Source organism: Tribolium madens, unplaced genomic scaffold (genome assembly GCF_015345945.1).
Source record: "Tribolium madens isolate multiple individuals breed KSU strain unplaced genomic scaffold, Tmad_KSU_1.1 Scaffold_91;HRSCAF=231;Tcas5.2_LG7, whole genome shotgun sequence".
NCBI classification, from domain to species: Eukaryota; Metazoa; Arthropoda; class Insecta; order Coleoptera; family Tenebrionidae; genus Tribolium; species Tribolium madens.
Genome location: NW_025401063.1, coordinates 8,720,899 through 8,741,784, shown reverse-complemented (window position 1 = coordinate 8,741,784; position 20,886 = coordinate 8,720,899). Strand labels below are relative to the sequence as shown.

The window sequence follows — 20,886 nt, the reverse complement described above, 5'->3', positions numbered from 1 at the left end:
AATACTTGGGCATGTTTTTATATAAATTCTAGATAATCTAAAAGTTAAAAATTAATTACAAATTTAAAGTAATATGTAATTTCAAATCGCAACTATAGTGATTAATAGCAAAACCCGAACGCAAAAGATTACATTGATCTTCAGACAATGTAAATTGTACTCAGTCTTAAAATTCAATGTAGGTAAATATAAATCATTCTATGTACTTTACTTACTTGATAACATTTTAATCATTTTACTTGATAGTGTAGGTATCAAAGTATTAAAATAATTACTTAAGCATTGATGAATGAATAATACCTAATTCATAAGATTTAAAAATATTAAAACACCATTTTTAACTTAAAGTTCCATTTTTTACAGGTAAGACACAAGCTATTATTTCAAACCAACTCTTCAAGTGGCAAAGTTAATTAATAATTTGTAGATTATTAGAGATTTTAAATGATTTTAGGACCTTTTGTGCGTTCATGTAGGCAACCAGTAAAACTTTTGTGGGAAATAAAAGTTTAGTATAGTAAGGTACGAGGTAGAAGTACACGCCTGGGCGGGGTCTGACAAGGAACAGTAGCGTCCTGTCTAAAATATTGCGATAATAAAACGAATCTACTCGCCACTGCTTCCAAAAAGTTTTCTTCTTTTTTAAAGTGGACTTGTCCGAGACGCGTTTTGGTCATCTACGCATATGCGCCAAGGTGTGTACTTCTCGCTTTTACCCCGATTTATATTAAAATGACGTCGCAAAATTGTCGGCGCACATGTCTGACAAGTTTTATAACCTCAAACATTTTCAGTTCTTGTTTTCTTATTTTACGAAAATGGGAGCCTCAAAGCCAATTTTCCGAGATTTGAACGCAGAAGATCCTGAACCAGAAGCAACGGAAATAGAATCTTTATGTGTAAACTGTCATGCTAATGTAAGTTCTCACTTTTTTGTGATTTCACTTTAAAATCAAAATGTGTTTTAGGGCATAACAAGACTTCTGTTAACGAAAATTCCGTTTTACAAAGAGGTGGTTTTAATGTCATTCTCATGTGAACAGTGTGGATTTGAGAACAACGAAATCCAATCGGGTGCTGCTATTAGCCCTGAAGGAGTTAAAATTAATTTACGTGTGGAAACACAAGCTGATTTAAATAGGCAATTAGTGAAAAGTGATTATACTAGTATTAAAATTGTTGAACTTGACTTTGAGATACCTCCAAAAAGTCAGAAAGGAGGTAAGCATTATCTAAGATTTTTTTCTTTTGTAAGCATTCTACGTTTCCACAGAAGTAACGACCGTTGAGGGAGTTATTAATCGAAGCATAGCGGGGTTGCAACAAGACCAAGTTGCTAGAAGGATTCAGCATCCTGAAACGGCCGCCCAAATTGATGAATTTATTCAAAAACTAGAAAAACTTAAAGATTTAAATTCTCCATTTACATTAGTACGATTTCCCATATTTATATTTTGACTAGATTTTCAAGAATAATTTACTTAGATTTTAGAAGACATTTCTGGCAACAGCTTTATAGAAAACCCTCAAGCACCTAAGAAAGACCGCAACTGCACCACCCACTTTTTCAAACGAACTAAAGAACAAGACCATGAACTGGGTATTTTTACTCCTGCTGAAGTTGGTAACGAAAACAGCAGTGGAATTCTACACCGCATCCCTGAAAACGAATTTACTCTTGAAGATCTTGAAGGTGAAGTTTTGCAGTTTCCCACAAATTGCTCCAATTGCAATTCCCCTTGTCAGACTAATATGAAAATGACTAAAATTCCGCATTTTAAAGAAGTAGTAATAATGGCAACAAGTTGTGATACTTGTGGCCATAGAACTAATGAAGTAAAATCAGGAGGTGGGATTGAACCCTTTGGAGTCCACATTGAAGTGCTTGTTAACGGCCGAGAAGACTTCTCCCGCGATGTTTTAAAATCTGAAACATGCAGCTTACAAATTCCTGAGTTAGAGTTAGAAGTGGGTCCCCATGCTTTAGGAGGAAGATTTACAACAGTTGAGGGATTGCTAGTAGCCATCAAAGAACAGTTGGATAATCCTAATTTCTCGCATATGTTTGGGGATTCACAGACGGCGGAATCTAAAGGACGCTTGGAGGAATTTTTCAAACGCCTTCAGGAAGTTTTGGATGGGAAGTTTAAAATTACGGTAGTTTTGGATGACCCAGCGGGAAACAGCTATATACAGGTAAATATTATTGTTCTGACTTAAATTTTATAATCAATTGTTCCCTATAGAGCCTGGATGATGAGAATAAGGGGCTAAAAATAACGAAATATGAAAGAACGTTTGAGCAAAATGAAGAGTTAGGTTTAAATGACATGAAAACGGAAAATTATACAAGTGATTAGGATGTAAATAGTTTATCTTATGTATGTATATTTTTAAATAATAAAATACGATTTATATAAATTAATCTCCTTCATCCCTTACTACAGGTTCTCCGTCAAGTTTTTTCAAATTTGGTAGCCGTTTGATTGCTTCAAGTTTCCATATTGACTCTTCCATACTTTCATATAGTGGATTTCCTACATTAATGATGCATTTTCAGAGAAAATTATTTGTATTTTTTATTTAGTTATTTACCAACAAAAAGCAAGTCTTCCAAACTTGGCAGTTCTTGCAATTTCATAAACTCACTCCATTCCTTGACCATATTATTACTCATGTATAAAACCTTCAGTTTTTTTAAAACATGTACTCCTTTCATTTTTTCAATAAAATTATAAGAAATCCACAGTTCTTCCAAAGTATCCCCTACACCTTCCTGAAATAAATGAGAATTAGTCTTACAACCACTATTAGTAACAGAAAAAAATATTTTTACCAGCCCTGCAAACGACTTTATGTAATTTCTACCAAGTGATAAAATCCGTAAATTTTTCAATGAACTGATTCCAGCAATTTTCTCAATCATGTTGGTTGATAAACTTAATTTTCTGTGATTAAACACTTAACACAAATTTAAAATTTATCAAATTTTGATACCTGCATTTTGTGAGGGCAGATAATGAATTGTCCATTTTTTCAATCGGTGGCCACTGGAACTGAAACCCAACTTCTTCAGCATCAGCAATATTTTTTCCAGGATGTTTTTCTTCCCATTTTTTTATCGCTTCTTTTATTGTGGTCGGTTTGGACATTTTCAATTTTGTCAGGCAGAAGTGTCAGACTTAGGTAGGTAGCTTGTTTATCTGATTGCCATAACGACCGTAACCGTGCAAAAATAAACAAGTAAAGTTAATAAATTTGAAAAACGCCAAAAGATATTTTTTGTAAGATTACCATTTGGCATCAGTGCAATAGATTTCAAGGACACTTAGTCCCTTGCAGCCCTTACTGCGCGACGCCCATGCTATTTTTAAACTTGTAAATTTACAGTTTAACATTATCATTGGTATGATTTTTGTCATGTTTTCTATCCGAACCTTGTAATTGTAAAAAAGTAATAGATAATACTGTTTAAAAAATGAAATTGGAACAATTAAAATTTATTCGATTGAAGATGACTTAAACTCGGCCCACGTGACCTTCCGTGTCCAATGAGCAGCCCGATCGTCGGCATTCGGTAATCGTTCGTAGCCAGTAGATGTCGTGGGTGTCGTTGTCGTTGATGCAGTCCTCCGTGTGTCTTTTAACCCTAGTGCATTTCCTTTAATTTTAATGACTTTTTAGCTGTTGTTTGGTTTTCTTCGTCGATCAGAAAGTCAGCAGAGTGTCCACTTACTAGTCATTTGACCGAAACGTGAACGTTAGAAACTGACGGCGCCTTGAGTGTCGGTAAACGTGATGAAAAGTCTGACGCCGTGGCTGTGAATGTTTTCTTAATTTAGTGTCTTGATCGCGAACCGTCGTCGTCGAAACGTCGTCAACGGCAAACCGTCCCATCGACATGGTCTGTATCCGGTGTTGTCCACCGCAGCAAATTGTCGACAATTAGGTTAGTGTCTCCTCGGCGCAACAATCAAGTTTGTCGATGTTGCAGGACGCAAGGATCATGAACATCGAATCATCCGGCAAGGGGCAAAACAACTTCAACGAGAATCATGCGGAGGTAAGACATCCCAGTGTGCGTGGCTCGTTTTTCTTCTGTTTAATGTGGTTTGGCATAAGTATACACAGTCGACTATTTTTAGAAAAGGAATCTCTCCTAAATAGATCGAATGTTTATGTTATTGGGACAGGCGCTAACTCGGATCGTGTTTTCGCGTAACAGGAGGCCCTGTGACGTCCCACGATTGGAACTCCGTCATGTGTCAATTACTCGTTAACGCGCATTTTCTGCCAATTACGTTTCTTTACCTCAATGCATGTTATTTAACACCGTTGCGGTCGGCATGGGCGGCACGATTACGGGGCTTCCGGGACCTTGGAACAAGAAATCCGAGATTTAAACATTTTACCGATTTGTAGTCGTTAAGACGTACAAAAACCATGTCACTCCATCAATATTTGATCTTTATATTAGTCACCTTATTTGTCGTTATAAAAAAGTAAAAACAGTTCTGTTTGCTTTATCATTGTCACTAGATTTTTGATTAGTGATAATTAAAACTCAATTACGAATATTATAACAGCTAGTCTGAGTTAATAGCAGTAATGTTGATAAGGCTGTAGTCGTTTTTGTTGTGTAATATTAGCAGTTAAAAACAAGCGATTTTAATGTTTAAAATTACGGATTTTTCTTAACGAATAAAAAATAGAACATTTCTTTTTGGTAGACACGTTGTGGAAACACGATTTTTTGATAGTCACTCAAACTATTCATTTTTTCTACATTCATCAAAGTTTAACATACGAAAAAATTATTCAAGCAAGCAGTGGAAGGAATTTGGAAATTTTATTCTTGAAGCAACAGGATATATGTATACACAATTTTCAACTGAATTTGGTGTTACAATAAGTATAAAATTATAAATTTTAGACAATTATTTTGTAATTTTTACTTTAAATTGTAATTTCAAACGGGCATGACGAAATCGAGCAAATGGCACACATAATATGTATTTGGTTGTGAAAAATCAGACTTAAAACTTCAGGAATAAACAGCAATGGAACAAAATGTAAAAGAACCATTGGATTTTTCAACTTTTTTATGATACATTACTCCTATTTCAATCTGTACCTAATTTATTATTTATTTAATAGCAACAAGATTTGTTTTATTTTACAAGGAGATTTGTAATAACTGATAATACTCATGTCAGTCATGTCACATAAGAATTTAAGTAGCCTGATTGCGTAGAAAACGGTTTATAGGACATAGGTCGTCTTATTCTATAATGAGTCTCAAATATTGTTGGTACCAACTATATTGAGTTGATTTCAATAAATTACACAAAATTTATTGCCAATCAGCATAATACCTACTTGTATCTTTTGTTAAATAACTTTTTTCTGTACAGGGTGTTTCACGTAATTTTACGAGGCCTGCGCCTGTAAGATGCAATCAATAATACATATTCCGATACGAACTCGATTACAAATTTTGAGAAATCGAATAATCTTCTCTAGTTTGTTCACCCTTTAAAAAATTACAACGTTTTTAGTTAGTTAGTGATTAAGATAGATAAACTAGAATCATATTCATGCCGTCTCTTGATAGAACACAAATGATAATTGTTTCTGAAAAATTGCAGTTTATGACTATTAATGAAACAGTGATTAGTTTGACAACTACTGTCATGGGTTTCCAAAAATAAAATAGTTAGAATTGTATTTTTTGTATCCAGTGTTTTGTGACTTTTGTATATTTGGGTGCGTACATTAGGCGCAAGCCGCGTAAAGTTGTGTGAAACAGCCTGTATATACATCTTTTTTCTTCAAAGGTTTTGTAGCAAGAACCTTATTTTTGTCCACAACATTGTACTTACTTGCGGTGTGTTTGTATCAAAATTATTAGCACTGAATTCTGTCTTTAGACCTTAGGTAATGATGTCTGTCCTTAGGTATTCAATTATAGCGCTTTCAAAGAGCAAACAGGCACAGAAGATTCATAAAAATCAAAATTTTGCCAACATCTCAATTTGAAAACATAACCATATTTTTTTTACAATATTTCTAGGGACAAAAACAAAGATCAAACAAAATTTATGGCTATGGAGACAAGTTGCTACCAATTTTTTCACCAAAATTTTGACTTGGTAATTTCCATTTAAAGAAAAAACAGACTTTAATTTCATCTTAATGCACAAATTTAACCTAATGACATATCACATTATTTTTAATAATATTAATGATACAAGGTGTTTCAAAATGATTTTCATCTGGTCGTTTATATGGATTTTCCATGTAAAATAAAAAATGCCGTTTTAAATAATATTAATTCTAAATAACTTCAAATTTTGATTTATTTCTATTGACAGCTGTCAGTGTTGTCAAAACTATCTGTTTCAAAAAGTGTAAAGCGGCACAGAAAAATTTACATGGAAAGAAATTCTCCTTAGGCGACTGGATGAAAATCACTTTGAATCACGTTTCAGAATAGTGTTGCATTTAAAAGGTTTTTACATGTAAATAAAGTGTTCTTGTTTTAACAATTCTTTGATAATTTTGTAAGCTTTAAATTTGAAACACATTTAATATTTATGATTTATAAATAAAAAATAAAGTGTTTGCAACCTAGTTCTGGACAAACGAGCAACTTGGATCAGCCAAATCAATTGTTTATTCATGAAGATTGCTAATGGAACGACCTATCCGGACAATAACTGTCAAAAGCTGAAAAATGTTAGGATATTGGCCATGTGTACCTATGTGTGTATATTAGCAAAAAATTGTTTGTTTGGGCAACGGTTTCTGTTTTATGCAATATCTATATTGGAAGCAAAACAATATTGTGCACTTCTGCAGTATATAATCATGAACGAAATCAAATAAACAAAACCTTAGTTGCAGTAAGAAAAAAAATTGTTTTGCGTTTCATATATGAGTTTATGAGTACTGACATATTTTTCTATTTCGACATAATATTCTTAAACCTGTTCCATTTATACATACGGATGTCATTTTTCTCCAAAAGGAAAAATTTAACACAAAATTGTGTTATACATATTGGTTACTTGCGTTGTGTGTCATGTCATCATGCAATTTTGCTTCTTCGTGATCTGTGACACACCTAGGGCGTGTAAATACTGTTTTATTTTTTATTTCTATCACGTTTTTTTCGTTTAAAAAATGTTTGGCTTTTGTAAATGGTTAATGACATTTCCGTAATAATTGTAATATGTAAATTGTATCTGCTTTTCATTTTTGAGTGGGCGGAGTAAATTAAAATAAATTATAATACTTCGTAAGAAAGAGAAATTCGTCTATAATACAACCATACATATAAAAAAATTCTGAATAGATGATGTGATTTTAATCTGTTGCCATTTAAATCGCATATTTTGATGTTACCTACAAGGAGATAACAAAATCCGAATCTTTTTAAACCGTTCGAAATTATGTGGGTATTTAGAAGACAAGGACAGTGGTAGTAAAACCTGTGGTCAGTTCATATTCCATTGGAGGGCATTCTTATTACATGAATTAGCCTCCAGACAAAAATGCTATGTAAGATAAGGTACCGGGAACATGAAAAAAATGTTATCTGTTAAAAAAATTTAATTTAACTTTTTAACATTTGACCTTTTTTATGTATATTCATTGCTACCGATGATCTGCTTGTATATGTTTGCAGCAAAGAAACATGTAAAATCATTTTTCTAACAGAAATCAATAGGGCTAAAATGCAACATCATAATTTCGAAATTCTTGTAGATAGAATTTATTTTAACATTTTTTCCATGTTCCTGCTATCTTATCTTACTTGGCATTTTTCTCTGGAGTGCGAGTTTTGTACTACCCTGTATGTAAAGCTAATGTATTCCAATCTCCAAAATTAATTTTGTTGATTTATTGGTACTGAATCTAGATCTAGATATTTTTATCACTTTTCATTAAATCAATATCGTATTGAACTCTTATTTCAACTTGAAGTAGGTAACTACATTGTTTTAAAATTTGTTATTTACAATAATAGAGCAACTTTATCCATCCTTTGATAAGAAAGGTTGGTTCTAAATTAAGATTTAAAAAACATATGTAACAATTTTATTATTTACTTACATAAATTCTCAGAGCTTTATTATCTTGTTTGGCTAACAAAAACCAGTTTGAAATAATTTTTTACCTTTCGTAGAGAAATAGTATATTACAACCTAGATAGGAAATATATTATTAGGCTAATAGGTTAGATGTCTTGCGGTGCAGCCTCAAAATTAGACAGAGCGCTATTTTATTCGTAATCACATTTTGTTTAAATAATAAAATATCTGTTTTTTCAAATAAATTGCGCTGCGTTTTTGACATTTGATGGGGCTGTAACCTTGGCAATCCTATTGTCGTATCAACAAGAAACTACTCCGTAGGATTTAGGGATATTCGTGAATTGGTTGCCATAAATTTGGTTAGGTTGGTTTTTGGTGACAAACAAAAGATATCGTAACCAGTGTCAAAATTTATGTTATGTCATCTGTCAGCTTGTATGGATAATTCAATTGATAGTTGACAGCAGGTTAACAAAAAACGTCAACTGTCAACTACAAGGAGTAACCAATCCTAAGCATTCAAAATTACTTCTTTTCCAAACAACATAAAAAACGTAATTTTCCTAAAAGTTCAAATCCTAGATGATAATTTCTTGTTGACAAATCTGTACATAAGTCACTCCCGACCAAAAAATGGAATTTGGCGATCACTAAAAAGTTAGGAATCAGCATATTATACTGTAGTGATTGTTAATAAACACATTATTTTGCCAGATATGAAAAATACCCTTAAAATATTAAAATTGCGAAAAGTTATCGTTTCCTACTTAGTTTTCATTGATATCCAGTATGCCTGAAATGCAAATGAGATGAAAAATCTCATATAAATAACGTGACTAATCTCTGATAAAAAATGATAAAAAAGAAAAACATTCTTTCGTTATCAAACACAATTCAAATGCTTGCCATAAAACAAAAACATGCATTATTCATTATGACGCATGAGAGTGTATAAAAAAGTTATTGGTCACTATTTGCCACCATTTTAATTATATGTCAGATTTAAAAACAAATGTCGGACCACCCACCGGATCTACATTTGGCACTTGCTCTTCCGGGGCGGTCTGACGAGCCGCCACTGCCATTAGAAATGTTTTATTTGGTTTATATTTACACTCGCACAGTATTTGCGTTGGTTAGTCGTGCTATGATTGCGGTTTATTGGAAAAGTCGACTCGTTACAAGCAAAAGGTCGTGTAAAAAATTCCGGAAAACCAGCGCGACCATGGTCAGTTTTGCGTGTTAGATCGGGGAGGGGGAGCGTCGATGTTGGGCGTTACGATGGCCCTCGGGGGGTTTTTTCGACGACGAAAACACGGCGTGTTTGAGGGGGTAAAAAACTTACGTGAATTTTCATGTGGAAATTAATTACAATGTTTTTCCAGCCGAAGAATAACTCCGTGGCCAACGCGCCTCCACCCACACCCCTTAACAAAACCAAGCTGACGACGGGAACCGTTCAAGGGCCCATGATCAAGAAGGACAAGCGACATTCCAGCTCCAGGTTCAATATTACTAAAAACAGGGAACTGGAGATGCTTCCGTCGCTAAAAGGTATGCAAGAGATACGAGGGGGCTATTTTTAGGGATTGTGTCGCATCATTTGCTATTTTGAGATTTTGTGAGAGCACTGGGTTAATGGTAAATATTGTTTCGTGTCAAGGTAGGGGGTGGGTGGCGATTAATAAATTTGGGATTTTAAAGACTGGAGTTTGGATTAGAACAAGAAATTGCTTTTTATTTGAGCTTTAGAAAATACGCTACGTTTTTGTAATTTTATCAAAGCGAAAATAGAACTTAACTCGTGGTTTTTTGTTTTGTTTACTACAGAAATTTAATTTAATACTGCCACACAACGTGTTGTAGAAATGAGACAAGGAAAAATAATTGTAATTATCCAGTTGTCATTTTTTGATATATTTTCCTGTGTAATTGAAAATGCATGTAGGTGCATCCTTAATCATTTTTTTACAAACTGTTAAACAATTAACATTTCTTATTTACATACTTACAATAAATGTGTTTGTTGATTTTGTTCGTAGAAAATAAATAGAAATGCTCATTGACTTTTAACTAAACATACATGGTGTGTCAGAACCCGCGCTCCAGAGAAAAATTTCAAGTAAGATGAAATACCAGGAACATGGAAAAAAATGTTTAAAAAATTCTATCTGACAATAGTTATTTATTGTAACAGTGTAGATAGCGTTTTATCCACGCAAGAATGGTTAATTTTCTTAAGTGCATAAAACGCGACTAACATACTACTGCAATATAACGTTTTATCCACACAGGCCCAAATTATTCCAAACTTAATTAAAAATTAATCTGACATTTAAATGTCACGCCAAATGTGCTTTCGCTTAAACGTAGTAAGCTGTTACTCGGTGCGCTGGTTACTAACAGTGAAATAAAGTTAATTTATTCCACTAGTGGATAAAGTGGTACTTTATACGCATCTAAAGTGTGGAATAGTCTCTTTATAGAGTGATTGTGGATAAAAAAATTAACATTTACTTTTTGACATTTGACATTTTTTTATGTCTGTTTAATGATAATGATGATCTTGTATAGGAGAAAATCAGCATCAACATCAATGTTTTCCCCATTTGAATAGTTTACAGTTGATGTGCCAGATGTCTCTTTTCCTAATTTTGTCGCGTAGCTTAGACGACGGCGAGGCAACTTTTCGGCGGAATTTTGTGACAACTTAAAAGTTTTATTTAATCTGTCATCTAACGTTTTTAGGAGTATTTTTTATTTAAAATAATAATGCCAAAAGTTGAAATTTTCATTTTAGAAAGTAATGCATCGAAATAGACCCTTCCATACAGTTTCTGCAATGAAGTGGGAAGCAAAAACGCTAGCAAGTACTCACATTTACATTGACTTGTCAAATTGACAAAAATGGAAAACTGATATTGTCAAAATATGTTTTCCTCATTTGGATAGTTCCAAGCCAGACACCAGAGGTCACCTACTTTGCTGATTTTCTCCTATTATCGTATCAACAATAAATTACTCCCTAGGATTTAGGGATATTCGTGAATAGGTTGCCATAGATTTGGTTAGGTTGGTTTTTAGTGACAAACAAAAGATATCGTAACTAGTGTGAAAAATTTAGGTTAAGTCACCTGTCAGTTTGTATAGATAACTCAATTGATAGTTGACAGCAGGTTGACAGAAAACGTCAACCGTCAACAACAAGGGGTAACCAACACCCACACAAAATTACTTCTGAAAATGTTTATTACAAACAACATGAAAAACGTAATTTTCCTAAAAATTCAAATCCTAGGTGGTAATTTCTTGTTGACAAATCTTTATAAAGTCTGTTTTTTTTTAATGGAAATGCCAAACAGTCTTAACGTTGGCACCACTAGTAAATTCATTCATGGTAATTTTAATAAAGGAAGTTGACAGTTCCGGTTTTTTGAATTAATTTAAAAACAATGTCATTAAACGTTAACACAAAAAATGGTTTAAGAAAATTTAGAGACGAAGCACTAAAAAAGGAACAAATTTGCTACCGCTAACAGTTTTTAAAAATTTGGAACCGAATAGTTCTTGAACAGGAAGTTAGAAAAAGGGCCCGTTAAAATGTAGACGCAATTTGTAATGCAGGTTTGCTAAACATTCTCAGTTTTTAGCAAGAAATCGTTAAGAATACAAAATAAACATGAATGAGAAAGAACCTCGGAAAGAACGCAATTAAATTAGTGTCTTGTGCATCGTTTTTGAGGAACGAGTTGAAAAAGTAACAATTTTGAAACTAAACCTGAAGAATAATTTATAAAATGAATTAACTTTGAGTTCATTTCAATAAATTACACAACATTTATTGCCAATCAGCGTAATACCTACTTGTATCTTTTGATAAATAACTTTTTTCTGTATACATATCCTTTTTCATTAAAGTTTTTGTAGCAAGAACCTCTTTTTTGTCCACAACATTGTACTTACTTGCGGTGTGTTTCTATCAAAATTATTAGCACTGAATTCTGTCTTTAGACCTTAGGTAATGATGTATGTCCTTAGCTATTCAATTGTAGCGCTTTCAAAAAGCAAACAGGCACACAAGATTCATAAAAGTCAAAATTTTGCTAACATCGCAATTTGAAAACATAACCATATTGTTTTAACGAAATTTCTAGGGACAAAAACAAAGAGCAAACAAAATTTGTGGCTATGGAGACAAGCTGCTACCAATTTTTTCACCAAAATTTTGACTTGGTAATTTCCATTTAAAGAAAAAACAGACTTTATGTTTTTTTGTAATTAGCAAAGGTACAAAAATTTTGCCAATAAAAGCCACAAATAACATTAAACAGAGTTACAATTTAGCAGCAATTTAATAGTCTCCTTGTTTCCTCTTGTACCCGATAGCCTGTAGAAAAAAAACTTGAAAAATTATTTTTCCAACAATCAAAATGCAAAATTTAAACTCTGATAACTTCGAAATTTTTATAGATAAATTTTTTTAAACAATTTTTCTGTTTCTGGTATCTTACCTTACATGGCATTTTTCTCTGGGGCGTGAGTTCTGGCGCGCCCTGTAGGACCACTTAATATTTTATGCAAAAAATGACTATGACATACAATTAGGATTAACTTTTTTTATATTACTGACTACTACTACAGTAGATTTGAAATCTACTATAGTAGATTTGATACAAAAAACGTAATAGATCGGCGTATGTTGAAAATAAGTAAAGACATAGTATTGGATTTTTTTTACTTTAAAATAGTTTAAAAATGGACATTGAAAGGAAAAGAGATACTTTGTTCAGAAATTAGTAGAACCAATTGCACTAAAGTTAAAAGAAAAAGTGGTTTATTATTTTTAATTCCTTGTGGGATATGTGCTTCCAGACAATTGTGTATAAATTAAAGCAAGGAAAGTAGTAGAAAAACCCACATTCAAACAATGTAGCAAATGGTGTACCGAATGCAGTCCAGATTAGCATTACTTTCCGCAAAACACGTGACAATTTACGAACGGTTCATAATTTCTTCGGTTAAGCGTCATAATCTAGTACTAAAACGTTACAATACACGATCAAAATGCAGTAAAAGTGTCGTTATAACGTCTACTTTCTAGTGTCTATTTGCCATCTGGTTTTTAACATACTGTGCAAATAAATTCGTGTTGGAAACTTACAAGACTTTGTGTTTATTAAGATTTTATGCAAAGAATTTATGATTCGTTGTTTGACTGTTTTGATAACATTACGAAAGACTTTATGGTTGTTCCTTTTTATATATTTAAACTTATATTAAAAAAGAGTGTGCGATAAGCGTTTAAAAAAACAATTTTGATGCCAGATTGCGAATTTTTATTCTTTTCAAATTAAAATATTTTAAATATTAACTTTACTTGTTCGATAGTTGATGGTCATTTTATACCATAACTAAGGTTGTAAAGAAAATCGTATAATCAAATGAATAGTTATTTAGTTAGTTTACTAACAGTTTCAGCGCACAGATAGTTATATAAAACATTTGTTTTAAGTAATTTAATTTTTCATAATGTTTTGTCGCTTTTAATTTTTACATATCAAAACTGTGCAATTGAATTTAAATAATAGCTTTTGTCCGATTTAAGTATTGTTATTATACGGTCTAAAATAAAGCTTTTATTAGCATCATGCGTCAATACGTTTTTGCACAATACGTGAACAAACCGAAATAGAATTTTATAACTAAAAATTGAATGAAGTAAACATATTTTGAGTCAAACGTATTAATTTATTTTTTTAATACTGTATGTGGGTGTGCAATAATAGCTTTATTATAGTGGTCACAGTTTTAAAGATTATTAAAAAATGAGTTTTTTCTAAACAGATAATAATTTTATTTAAATTCTAATTTTCAAACTGTTTCACTCAATGTGTTTTACTCGATGCATAGTTCTTTCCAATGTTACCCAAAATAACTTTAACCTACCTAATTACTCCTGAATAAATATGCTGCATCACCTCTATTGAGGTATTCTCGCCAAATATTAAATATTTTTGAAATATGACGTGTAAACCGTCCGTAAAAAACATAACTATTTGTACCAGATGTATATTATAATCAGTTAGTACACAGCTAAGACTTTTTCAGAGGTGGTATAACTTTAAAAAACCTAGAAAGAGGAATCGAATTGCACTTCTTTTATAATGCTTTCAAGTTACCATGAAAAGAGGAAACTGTTTTGGGGGGTAAAATAATTTTTTTGCTCTCGGTGCAATTGACTATGTTTTAAATTACAAGTGCATGTTTAATAATTGAGATATTGAGCAAGGAAGTTTTAAGGACTAAGCAGGGAAAAAATACAACTTGTTTTTCTTTCTTTTTTTCCCTTCAGCCGGAAAATTCTGTTTTTCTTGAAATTGATTAAAATGCTTGCACCCATCTAATTTCGTAGCTAAGCATCTTCCATGTCTTCCTTTTCCTTTGTAAATCCGACTTTCTTAAGGGTAACAGGTGACGCGTGCGCGCTTGCGTCTGTCACATCTATTAATCCATATCCTTCACCCCTTATCAGTACAGTTTAGCGGAGAGGCCAACCGCGACAAACATTCCGCGATGACTTGACGCATTGCGTCTTCTTCATCTCAACAATTAGCGTAATTTACGAATTGACAAACTCACAAAGTAAGGTCGTGCATTTGACAGTTGAGGTCGTGCGTGCGTGCATGGTGTGCAACATTTCAAAAACGGGAGTTGTGCTTCAACATGGTTCACTCAACTTTCGCGCAAGGTCATGTTATGGGAGGTCGGGATTCGTCTCCATTAGGTATACCGAAATCACCGTCGTTTCATAGTGGCTTGGATCTGGTGGCGTCGGCCAGCGTCGATTCGCTCGTCGCGGCGCAAACCGCTGCCAAACACCTCGACAACGATACGGCAGCAAAGGCCGACGATGGAAAAATGCCGGGACAGAGAAGAAATGACACTATCAGGGACATGCAGGACACGGGGCTGCTGCCCCAGTTAGAAGGTGACAAAAGGACAAAGTGGGAAATTGACGTAATTGCGACAAATAAAAAAGTTACACGCCCCGCTAGTACACGCAAGAAATTAATTAACAATAAGATGAAGTTAATTTAAAGAATTTTTTTAACTGGCGATTAGTGTGTCTGTCAAACTTGGTTTTTGTTTTTATCATTTGTACGTTGCGGCTTTGTGCCAATAAACATAAATACATTAGTGCTAAATTGTTGGAGGATTCACAAGGTTTTGCAATTTATTTGTGATGATCATAGCATAATAGCTGCGTAACTAAATTGACATTGAACTCAGCTTGTACCAGTTTGATCAACCTTCTTTTTTAATCATCATGTGATTCTCACTTTTTCGCTGATGGTAATCACGCCATATGCATGGCCACGTTTAATAATGATAAACTTTTTAACTTTTTTAATTTGATACAAGTGTTAATTATGTACTGAGAATGTAAAGATGCACTGATAATATTATGTTTAAACGCTAGCACGAATAATAAATAACCAAATAAATAATGCTGAATAGGAATTTAATAATTCATCTCATGCTTTTATTTTGTGTAGATTCTTTTATTTTCTGTTTTATAGTTTAGTTTTTTGTTGTTGAAAATGGTTCATCTTGAACTATCGATTACAATACATATAAAATAATAATATAGTTTATTTGCAAAGTAATTTACTTTCAAACCATCATGTAATAAATAAGATTATTAACGACGGGAGTGGTTTTTAATTGGAAAAAATCTATGAAACTATCGATTGCTTGCTTATGTCTTACGGCATTTGAGTTAGACAAATCCGTACACAATATTCGTGATTTAATGATTGAATAACAATTGAATTTGCAGAGTAATTTGTAAAATTGTATCGAATTATCAGAATATGTAGTTTATTATCTCGTATTGATTTTTTGATCTCACACATACAGTTTAATTAATAATTGCTGATTAATGTACAGAATGTTGACCCTATCGTTAAATCTTCTGAATCATTTGTTCAGGAAAAATTATTAAAAAATTTTTAATAAATATGAGGTCGAAAACGTTATCCCTTTTTGTGAAATTATTTTTTATTAATAATATTAGATACTAAATATAATATTTAATAAAAATAATCGGCTTCCCAGTAAGTGCTATGAATATCAATTTTGATTTACATTACCCAATATTAAAAAAAAAACAGGAAAATACATAGATATGATATAATGAATTTGATAATAAAGTGGTTCGATTTGAAGCAATATGTATAGATAATTGTTGAATCAATGATCCTCATTTGGTGTTATCTAATCTTAAAAAAAAAGAGTCAAAATCGCAAATTCTTACACGCGTTTCGCCAACAGAAGCCTAGCAGGTCTAGTGCAGTGGTTTTCATTTAGGTTTCATCAAAAGCCAGCGCATTTATCAAGAGTTTTGTAAAAAAAAGTTTTTACGATTATTTACTAGTACTAGGATATATTTTTTTTTTCTACAAAATTGATAGGTCGTTCAACTATTTTATGTCATTATCATCATAATCTCATTATCATAATTTATTTTTTTATTAAAGCTCAAAAATTGATTAAACAATGACCGGTTTTTATTATTGAAAAATTAAATTTTTGTTAAATCTCTATAAATGTCTATAACTAGAATGTTAAATGCTATTCTGAACACCTTTTTGTACCATGCGTAATATCCCCGGTAATATCAATATCCGTACACTATACAGGTACTCGTAAATGTTCTTGTATTGTTAAAACTACAATTTGTTAATTATGCACATGAATCATGTGTTATTATATTTTCGAAGTGTTAAATAAGTATAGAATAATGACATTGGTTTTACTTTTGACACCCTTACAGACTAAAATAATAATTAATTCATGTAATGTTTTCATTAAATTTTGTCAACTTCTTTATTCTTAAATTAGATCAAACGCGCATGAAAAGAACAAAAATAACGTCTTTCAATTATTACTAACAAGATTAAGTTAATTTGTAGAAGCGAATAGCTTGTTAAACTGTTTACTTCCGTAACAAAATCCTTTTTATGCGTTAATAAAACATCAAGTTACTTGAACATAATCATATTTACTACCCTAGTCGCAGCTGATAACAAGCAATATTCCTAAAGCTCTTTTTCTAAATCCCAAGCTAAATTTATCGCCTTCTAAATTAATTCCACCCTTGTACAAATGTAGACATTCATCTCGAGATTAATTTTTCAGTGGGCGCCTTACTTGATTATCATGCGTCTATATTTTTTCCAAGAATTCAAATTAATGCACGACTGTAGACACAATTCTTTGTTTGCATGTTTTTAAATAATGTATGAAACGTGAATTTTTTCAACAACTATATCTATTTTAGATGCCGCTCCGGCTGATCGAGAAGAACTCTTCATCCAAAAACTCCGTCAATGTTGCGTTCTTTTTGATTTCGCTTCGGACCCCTTGTCTGATTTAAAATGGAAAGAAGTAAAACGAGCCGCTCTTCACGAAATGGTGGAATATGTAACGCAACAAAAAGGCGTCATCACCGAAGCTATTTACCCAGAGGCCGTTAATATGGTGAGATTTTTCTACTTTCGCGTCATGTTCATGGATTTCTTTTTATTGTATGTTAAGTTGTTTGACGTATTGGCGAGTGCAATCGGTTGTTTTCGATATTTTACTTGGGAAAAATGACGATTTTTTGTTGTTGAGTAAATGGTGTGTAATGGATATATTTTTTTTATTACGAGGATATTAGCGTAATTGCAATTTAGCGGTAATTCCAAGTCGAATTATCGGATGTTTTTGCCGTCTGAGAAATTAATTCGTGTTCATAAATTATTTTTATATGGCGGAAAGTTCAGGGACGATTACACGGCCGGATATGTTTTGAACATCAAAGTTTTGGTGGCAATACTAAACAAAGGTTGATTTAAGCGATTTTAATAAAAATTGTAGTCATAAGCGTAGATCTAAATTTTATTTGCAATATTTTATTAATAAAACTTACTCTGGAAACCCTAAATTCTAAATTTTTTACATCTACATAACGTATTATTCTTTGTAGCAAATATATTTTTTTAATTAGATATTAATTAGTGCTGCCGACGAGCGGCTTGGGTATACTTAATAAAACGTACAAGGAACTTTTAGATCATTTTGTTTTCTAAATTACGGAATATAGGTCTATTTTTATAGCTTTTGCTACATAATTAATTTTTACATAACTTAATTTTTAAGTTAAAAATAGATTTATTGAAGTTGAAATAGAATTTTTTTATTTAGCGATTATTTCAGCAATATTTTCACATTGGTGGTTGATTTCATTGCATTATTTTTTTATTAGTTCGCCGTGAATCTTTTCCGCACGTTACCCCCATCATCCAACCCGAATGGTGCCGAATTCGACCCAGAAGAGGACGAGCCAACCCTAGAAGCTGCTTGGCCTCACCTCCAACTGGTCTACGAATTATTTTTACGCGTGCTGGAAGCGCCCGATTTCCAACCAAATTTGGCCAAACGTTACATAGACCAAAAATTCGTTCTCCAACTGCTCGATCTATTCGATTCAGAAGATCCCCGCGAACGTGATCTTCTGAAAACGACTCTTCATCGGATTTACGGCAAGTTTCTCGGTCTTCGCGCCTTCATCCGCAAACAAATCAACAACGTGTTTTATCGCTTCATCTACGAAACCGAGCACCACAACGGCATCGCAGAGCTTCTTGAAATCCTCGGATCGATAATCAACGGTTTCGCATTACCGTTGAAAGAAGAACACAAAGTGTTTCTTTTGCGAGTTCTGATGCCGTTGCATAAAGTCAAATCGTTGTCGGTGTATCATCCGCAGTTGGCCTATTGTGTTGTGCAGTTTTTGGAGAAGGACCCTTCGTTGACCCAACCGGTGATTAGAAGTTTGTTAAAGTATTGGCCCAAAACGCATAGTCCGAAGGAAGTGATGTTTTTGAACGAATTGGAAGAAATTCTTGACGTTATAGAACCTGGGGAATTCCAGAAAGTAATGGTACCGCTGTTTAAACAACTGGCGAAGTGTGTAAGTTCGCCGCATTTTCAAGTCGCTGAGAGGGCACTCTACTATTGGAATAACGAATATGTGATGTCTCTGGTGTCGGAAAATGCCACCGAGATTCTACCATTGATGTTCCCCAGTCTATACAAAAATTCTAAGAGTCATTGGAACAAAACTATACACGGCCTGATTTACAATGCACTTAAGTTGTTTATGGAAATGAATCAAAAATTGTTTGACGAGTGTACACAACTATATCGAGAGGAGAGACGGAAGTAAGTTGAAATTTTTCCCCAAGGAAATGTTTTAATATGCTTTTTGCAGAGAGCGCGAGCGTGAAAATCAACGTATGGAACTTTGGATCAGAGTAGAGTCTCTAGCAGCTCAGAAACCCGAATACGAACTAATTAAAACACAAAATCCAGAAATCAAGAGCATCATTACGAGTCCTGACCCAGACGATGAAGTCACTTTAGATAACATAGAACAGCAAGCCCAGGAGGTAAATTAATTCCTCCCTTCTCTGTAAACAAATGTTTTTATGACAAGTGTACACAATCTGCTCTTCTGTTTCAGAAAAAACGCAGCTAGTAAAGTTTGTTGTTTGTATTATAATAGTAGAAGTAAGTTTGTTGTCACCTTATTTCCTTATTTTGTCATTGAAACATTTGATCTTGTTGTTAGTTGTTGTATTGCACAAAGGGTGTGGAGCACAATCGACGTTGTATGAGTTGTTTTTACAATTTTCATTCAACTGTTACTGTATGGTGACTACTATGGTGTGTTTTGTTAATCTTGGTTTTAATTCCAGACAAAGAAGACTCGCAATTCAAACAAACCGTTAGTCCGACGTAAATCGGAATTACCACAAGATCAATACACCGTCAAAGCACTGAACGATCACAAAAGAGCAGACGAGTATCTCACGACGCCACCAGATGTTAACAAGTGCTAGTCCACTTAAAAAACACGTTTTTCTTAGTGAGCTTAGTGCCAACAGGTTATGTTATGCAACCTAGGGAATCACCGGGTATTTTAATTCATTTCAGTTGATTTGAGGTGACAAGTATTGATTTTATGCTAGGGCGATGTGATTTTACGTCTTTTTTTCTATAAAGATTAACGTTTTTTTTTTATTGGTTTGAGAGAAAAGTCAAAAATATTTTTAGATACGGTAGTTGGTAGACGATATGTGAGTACAATTTTTTCGCGCTAAGATTTATTATTTGTATGCAAATATTCTATTCTAGATCCAATAGTTGTAAATGACTGCATGAAAGGATTTATGTGTTGTTAGCCGTTACTAAATTAGCATGTGGCCTTTTATAAAATAATATATTTAAGACGTTTATAATGATACCGAGTCGGTCGTTCTTACAAAATGTTATTTTTATTTAAAACTTTTCTCTCTGTTTTATTTATTCTTTTTATAATCGAACAATCGGGGGTTAGTTGGAGAAGTGTACAGATATTATTTACGTATTTAGAAATTAAATGTGTGGCACTTGCTTTGAATGTGTTATTAAACAAAAAACGAATGATTATATTGTTAGTTACTTGATAAAAGAAAGTGTAAGTCTAGTGTTGTAACTCGAAATACATTCAATAATTAGCTGTAAGAATATATTTTTTATGTTTCAAGATGGAAGGAAAGTGTACATATGGATATGGAGTTGATATTATGTCTTAGACAGTATTTTTTTAATGTACAGCTTTGCTTTGTCAATGATATTGATATAAATTACATTTCTTTAATTCATTCAAGTGTTCATTTTTGACAAACACATTTCT

The 20,886-nt window shown here is 32.8% G+C and overlaps 3 protein-coding genes across 10 annotated transcripts; 2 read left to right on the top strand and 1 right to left on the bottom strand.

The window, feature by feature from the left end:
* Positions 1–561: 561 nt before the first annotated feature.
* Positions 562–2,740, top strand: LOC123010552 (zinc finger protein ZPR1). Of its 3 annotated transcripts, XM_044407548.1 has the most exons (7): positions 562–695; positions 795–917; positions 969–1,221; positions 1,274–1,431; positions 1,486–2,196; positions 2,247–2,381; positions 2,448–2,740. In XM_044407548.1, exons 2-6 carry the CDS (start codon positions 819–821, stop codon positions 2,358–2,360), a joined length of 1,335 nt encoding a protein of 444 aa, XP_044263483.1. In that variant the 5' UTR covers positions 562–695; positions 795–818; the 3' UTR covers positions 2,361–2,381; positions 2,448–2,740. The 3 variants fall into 3 exon arrangements, with proteins under 3 accessions (XP_044263483.1, XP_044263481.1, XP_044263482.1); XM_044407546.1 differs by lacking the exon at positions 562–695 and having other exon boundaries at positions 740–917; XM_044407547.1 differs by lacking the exons at positions 562–695; positions 2,448–2,740 and having other exon boundaries at positions 740–917; positions 2,247–2,421.
* Positions 2,357–4,488, bottom strand: LOC123010558 (dynein axonemal light chain 1). Of its 2 annotated transcripts, XM_044407556.1 has the most exons (6): positions 4,437–4,488; positions 3,295–4,377; positions 2,998–3,203; positions 2,837–2,948; positions 2,596–2,776; positions 2,357–2,537 (listed from the first exon to the last, which is right to left on the bottom strand). In XM_044407556.1, the coding sequence occupies exons 3-6, from the start codon at positions 3,150–3,152 to the stop codon at positions 2,422–2,424; spliced, it is 564 nt and encodes a 187-aa protein (XP_044263491.1). In that variant the 5' UTR covers positions 3,153–3,203; positions 3,295–4,377; positions 4,437–4,488; the 3' UTR covers positions 2,357–2,421. The 2 variants fall into 2 exon arrangements, with proteins under 2 accessions (XP_044263491.1, XP_044263490.1); XM_044407555.1 differs by having other exon boundaries at positions 2,998–4,377.
* LOC123010551 (serine/threonine-protein phosphatase 2A 56 kDa regulatory subunit gamma isoform) lies at positions 3,587–20,854 on the top strand. Of its 5 annotated transcripts, XM_044407543.1 has the most exons (7): positions 3,587–3,904; positions 3,995–4,063; positions 9,485–9,653; positions 17,443–17,642; positions 18,412–19,370; positions 19,420–19,597; positions 19,907–20,854. In XM_044407543.1, exons 1-7 carry the CDS (start codon positions 3,902–3,904, stop codon positions 20,048–20,050), a joined length of 1,722 nt encoding a protein of 573 aa, XP_044263478.1. In that variant the 5' UTR covers positions 3,587–3,901; the 3' UTR covers positions 20,051–20,854. The 5 variants fall into 5 exon arrangements, with proteins under 5 accessions (XP_044263478.1, XP_044263477.1, XP_044263479.1 ...); XM_044407542.1 differs by having other exon boundaries at positions 3,587–4,063; XM_044407544.1 differs by lacking the exons at positions 3,587–3,904; positions 3,995–4,063 and adding an exon at positions 9,273–9,431.
* The last annotated feature ends 32 nt before the right edge of the window (positions 20,855–20,886 follow it).

What these genes read in the sequence shown, in the direction of transcription:
- LOC123010552 (XM_044407546.1), top strand. Translation starts at nt 759, where the DNA reads ATGTCTGACAAGTTTTATAACCTCAAACATTTTCAGTTCTTGTTTTCT. An exon ending in GTGTAAACTGTCATGCTAAT is followed by an intron (nt 918 to 968) that starts GTAAGTTCTCAC and finishes AATGTGTTTTAG; the next exon opens with GGCATAACAAGACTTCTGTT. An exon ending in TCCAAAAAGTCAGAAAGGAG is followed by an intron (nt 1,222 to 1,273) that starts GTAAGCATTATC and finishes ACGTTTCCACAG; the next exon opens with AAGTAACGACCGTTGAGGGA.
- LOC123010558 (XM_044407555.1), bottom strand. Translation starts at nt 3,152, where the DNA reads ATGTCCAAACCGACCACAATAAAAGAAGCGATAAAAAAATGGGAAGAA. An exon ending in TCTGCCCTCACAAAATGCAG is followed by an intron (nt 2,949 to 2,997) that starts GTATCAAAATTT and finishes GTTTAATCACAG; the next exon opens with AAAATTAAGTTTATCAACCA. An exon ending in TAAAGTCGTTTGCAGGGCTG is followed by an intron (nt 2,777 to 2,836) that starts GTAAAAATATTT and finishes CATTTATTTCAG; the next exon opens with GAAGGTGTAGGGGATACTTT.
- LOC123010551 (XM_044407541.1), top strand. Translation starts at nt 14,823, where the DNA reads ATGGTTCACTCAACTTTCGCGCAAGGTCATGTTATGGGAGGTCGGGAT. An exon ending in ACCCAGAGGCCGTTAATATG is followed by an intron (nt 17,643 to 18,411) that starts GTGAGATTTTTC and finishes TTTTTTTATTAG; the next exon opens with TTCGCCGTGAATCTTTTCCG. An exon ending in TAGAACAGCAAGCCCAGGAG is followed by an intron (nt 19,598 to 19,906) that starts GTAAATTAATTC and finishes TTTTAATTCCAG; the next exon opens with ACAAAGAAGACTCGCAATTC.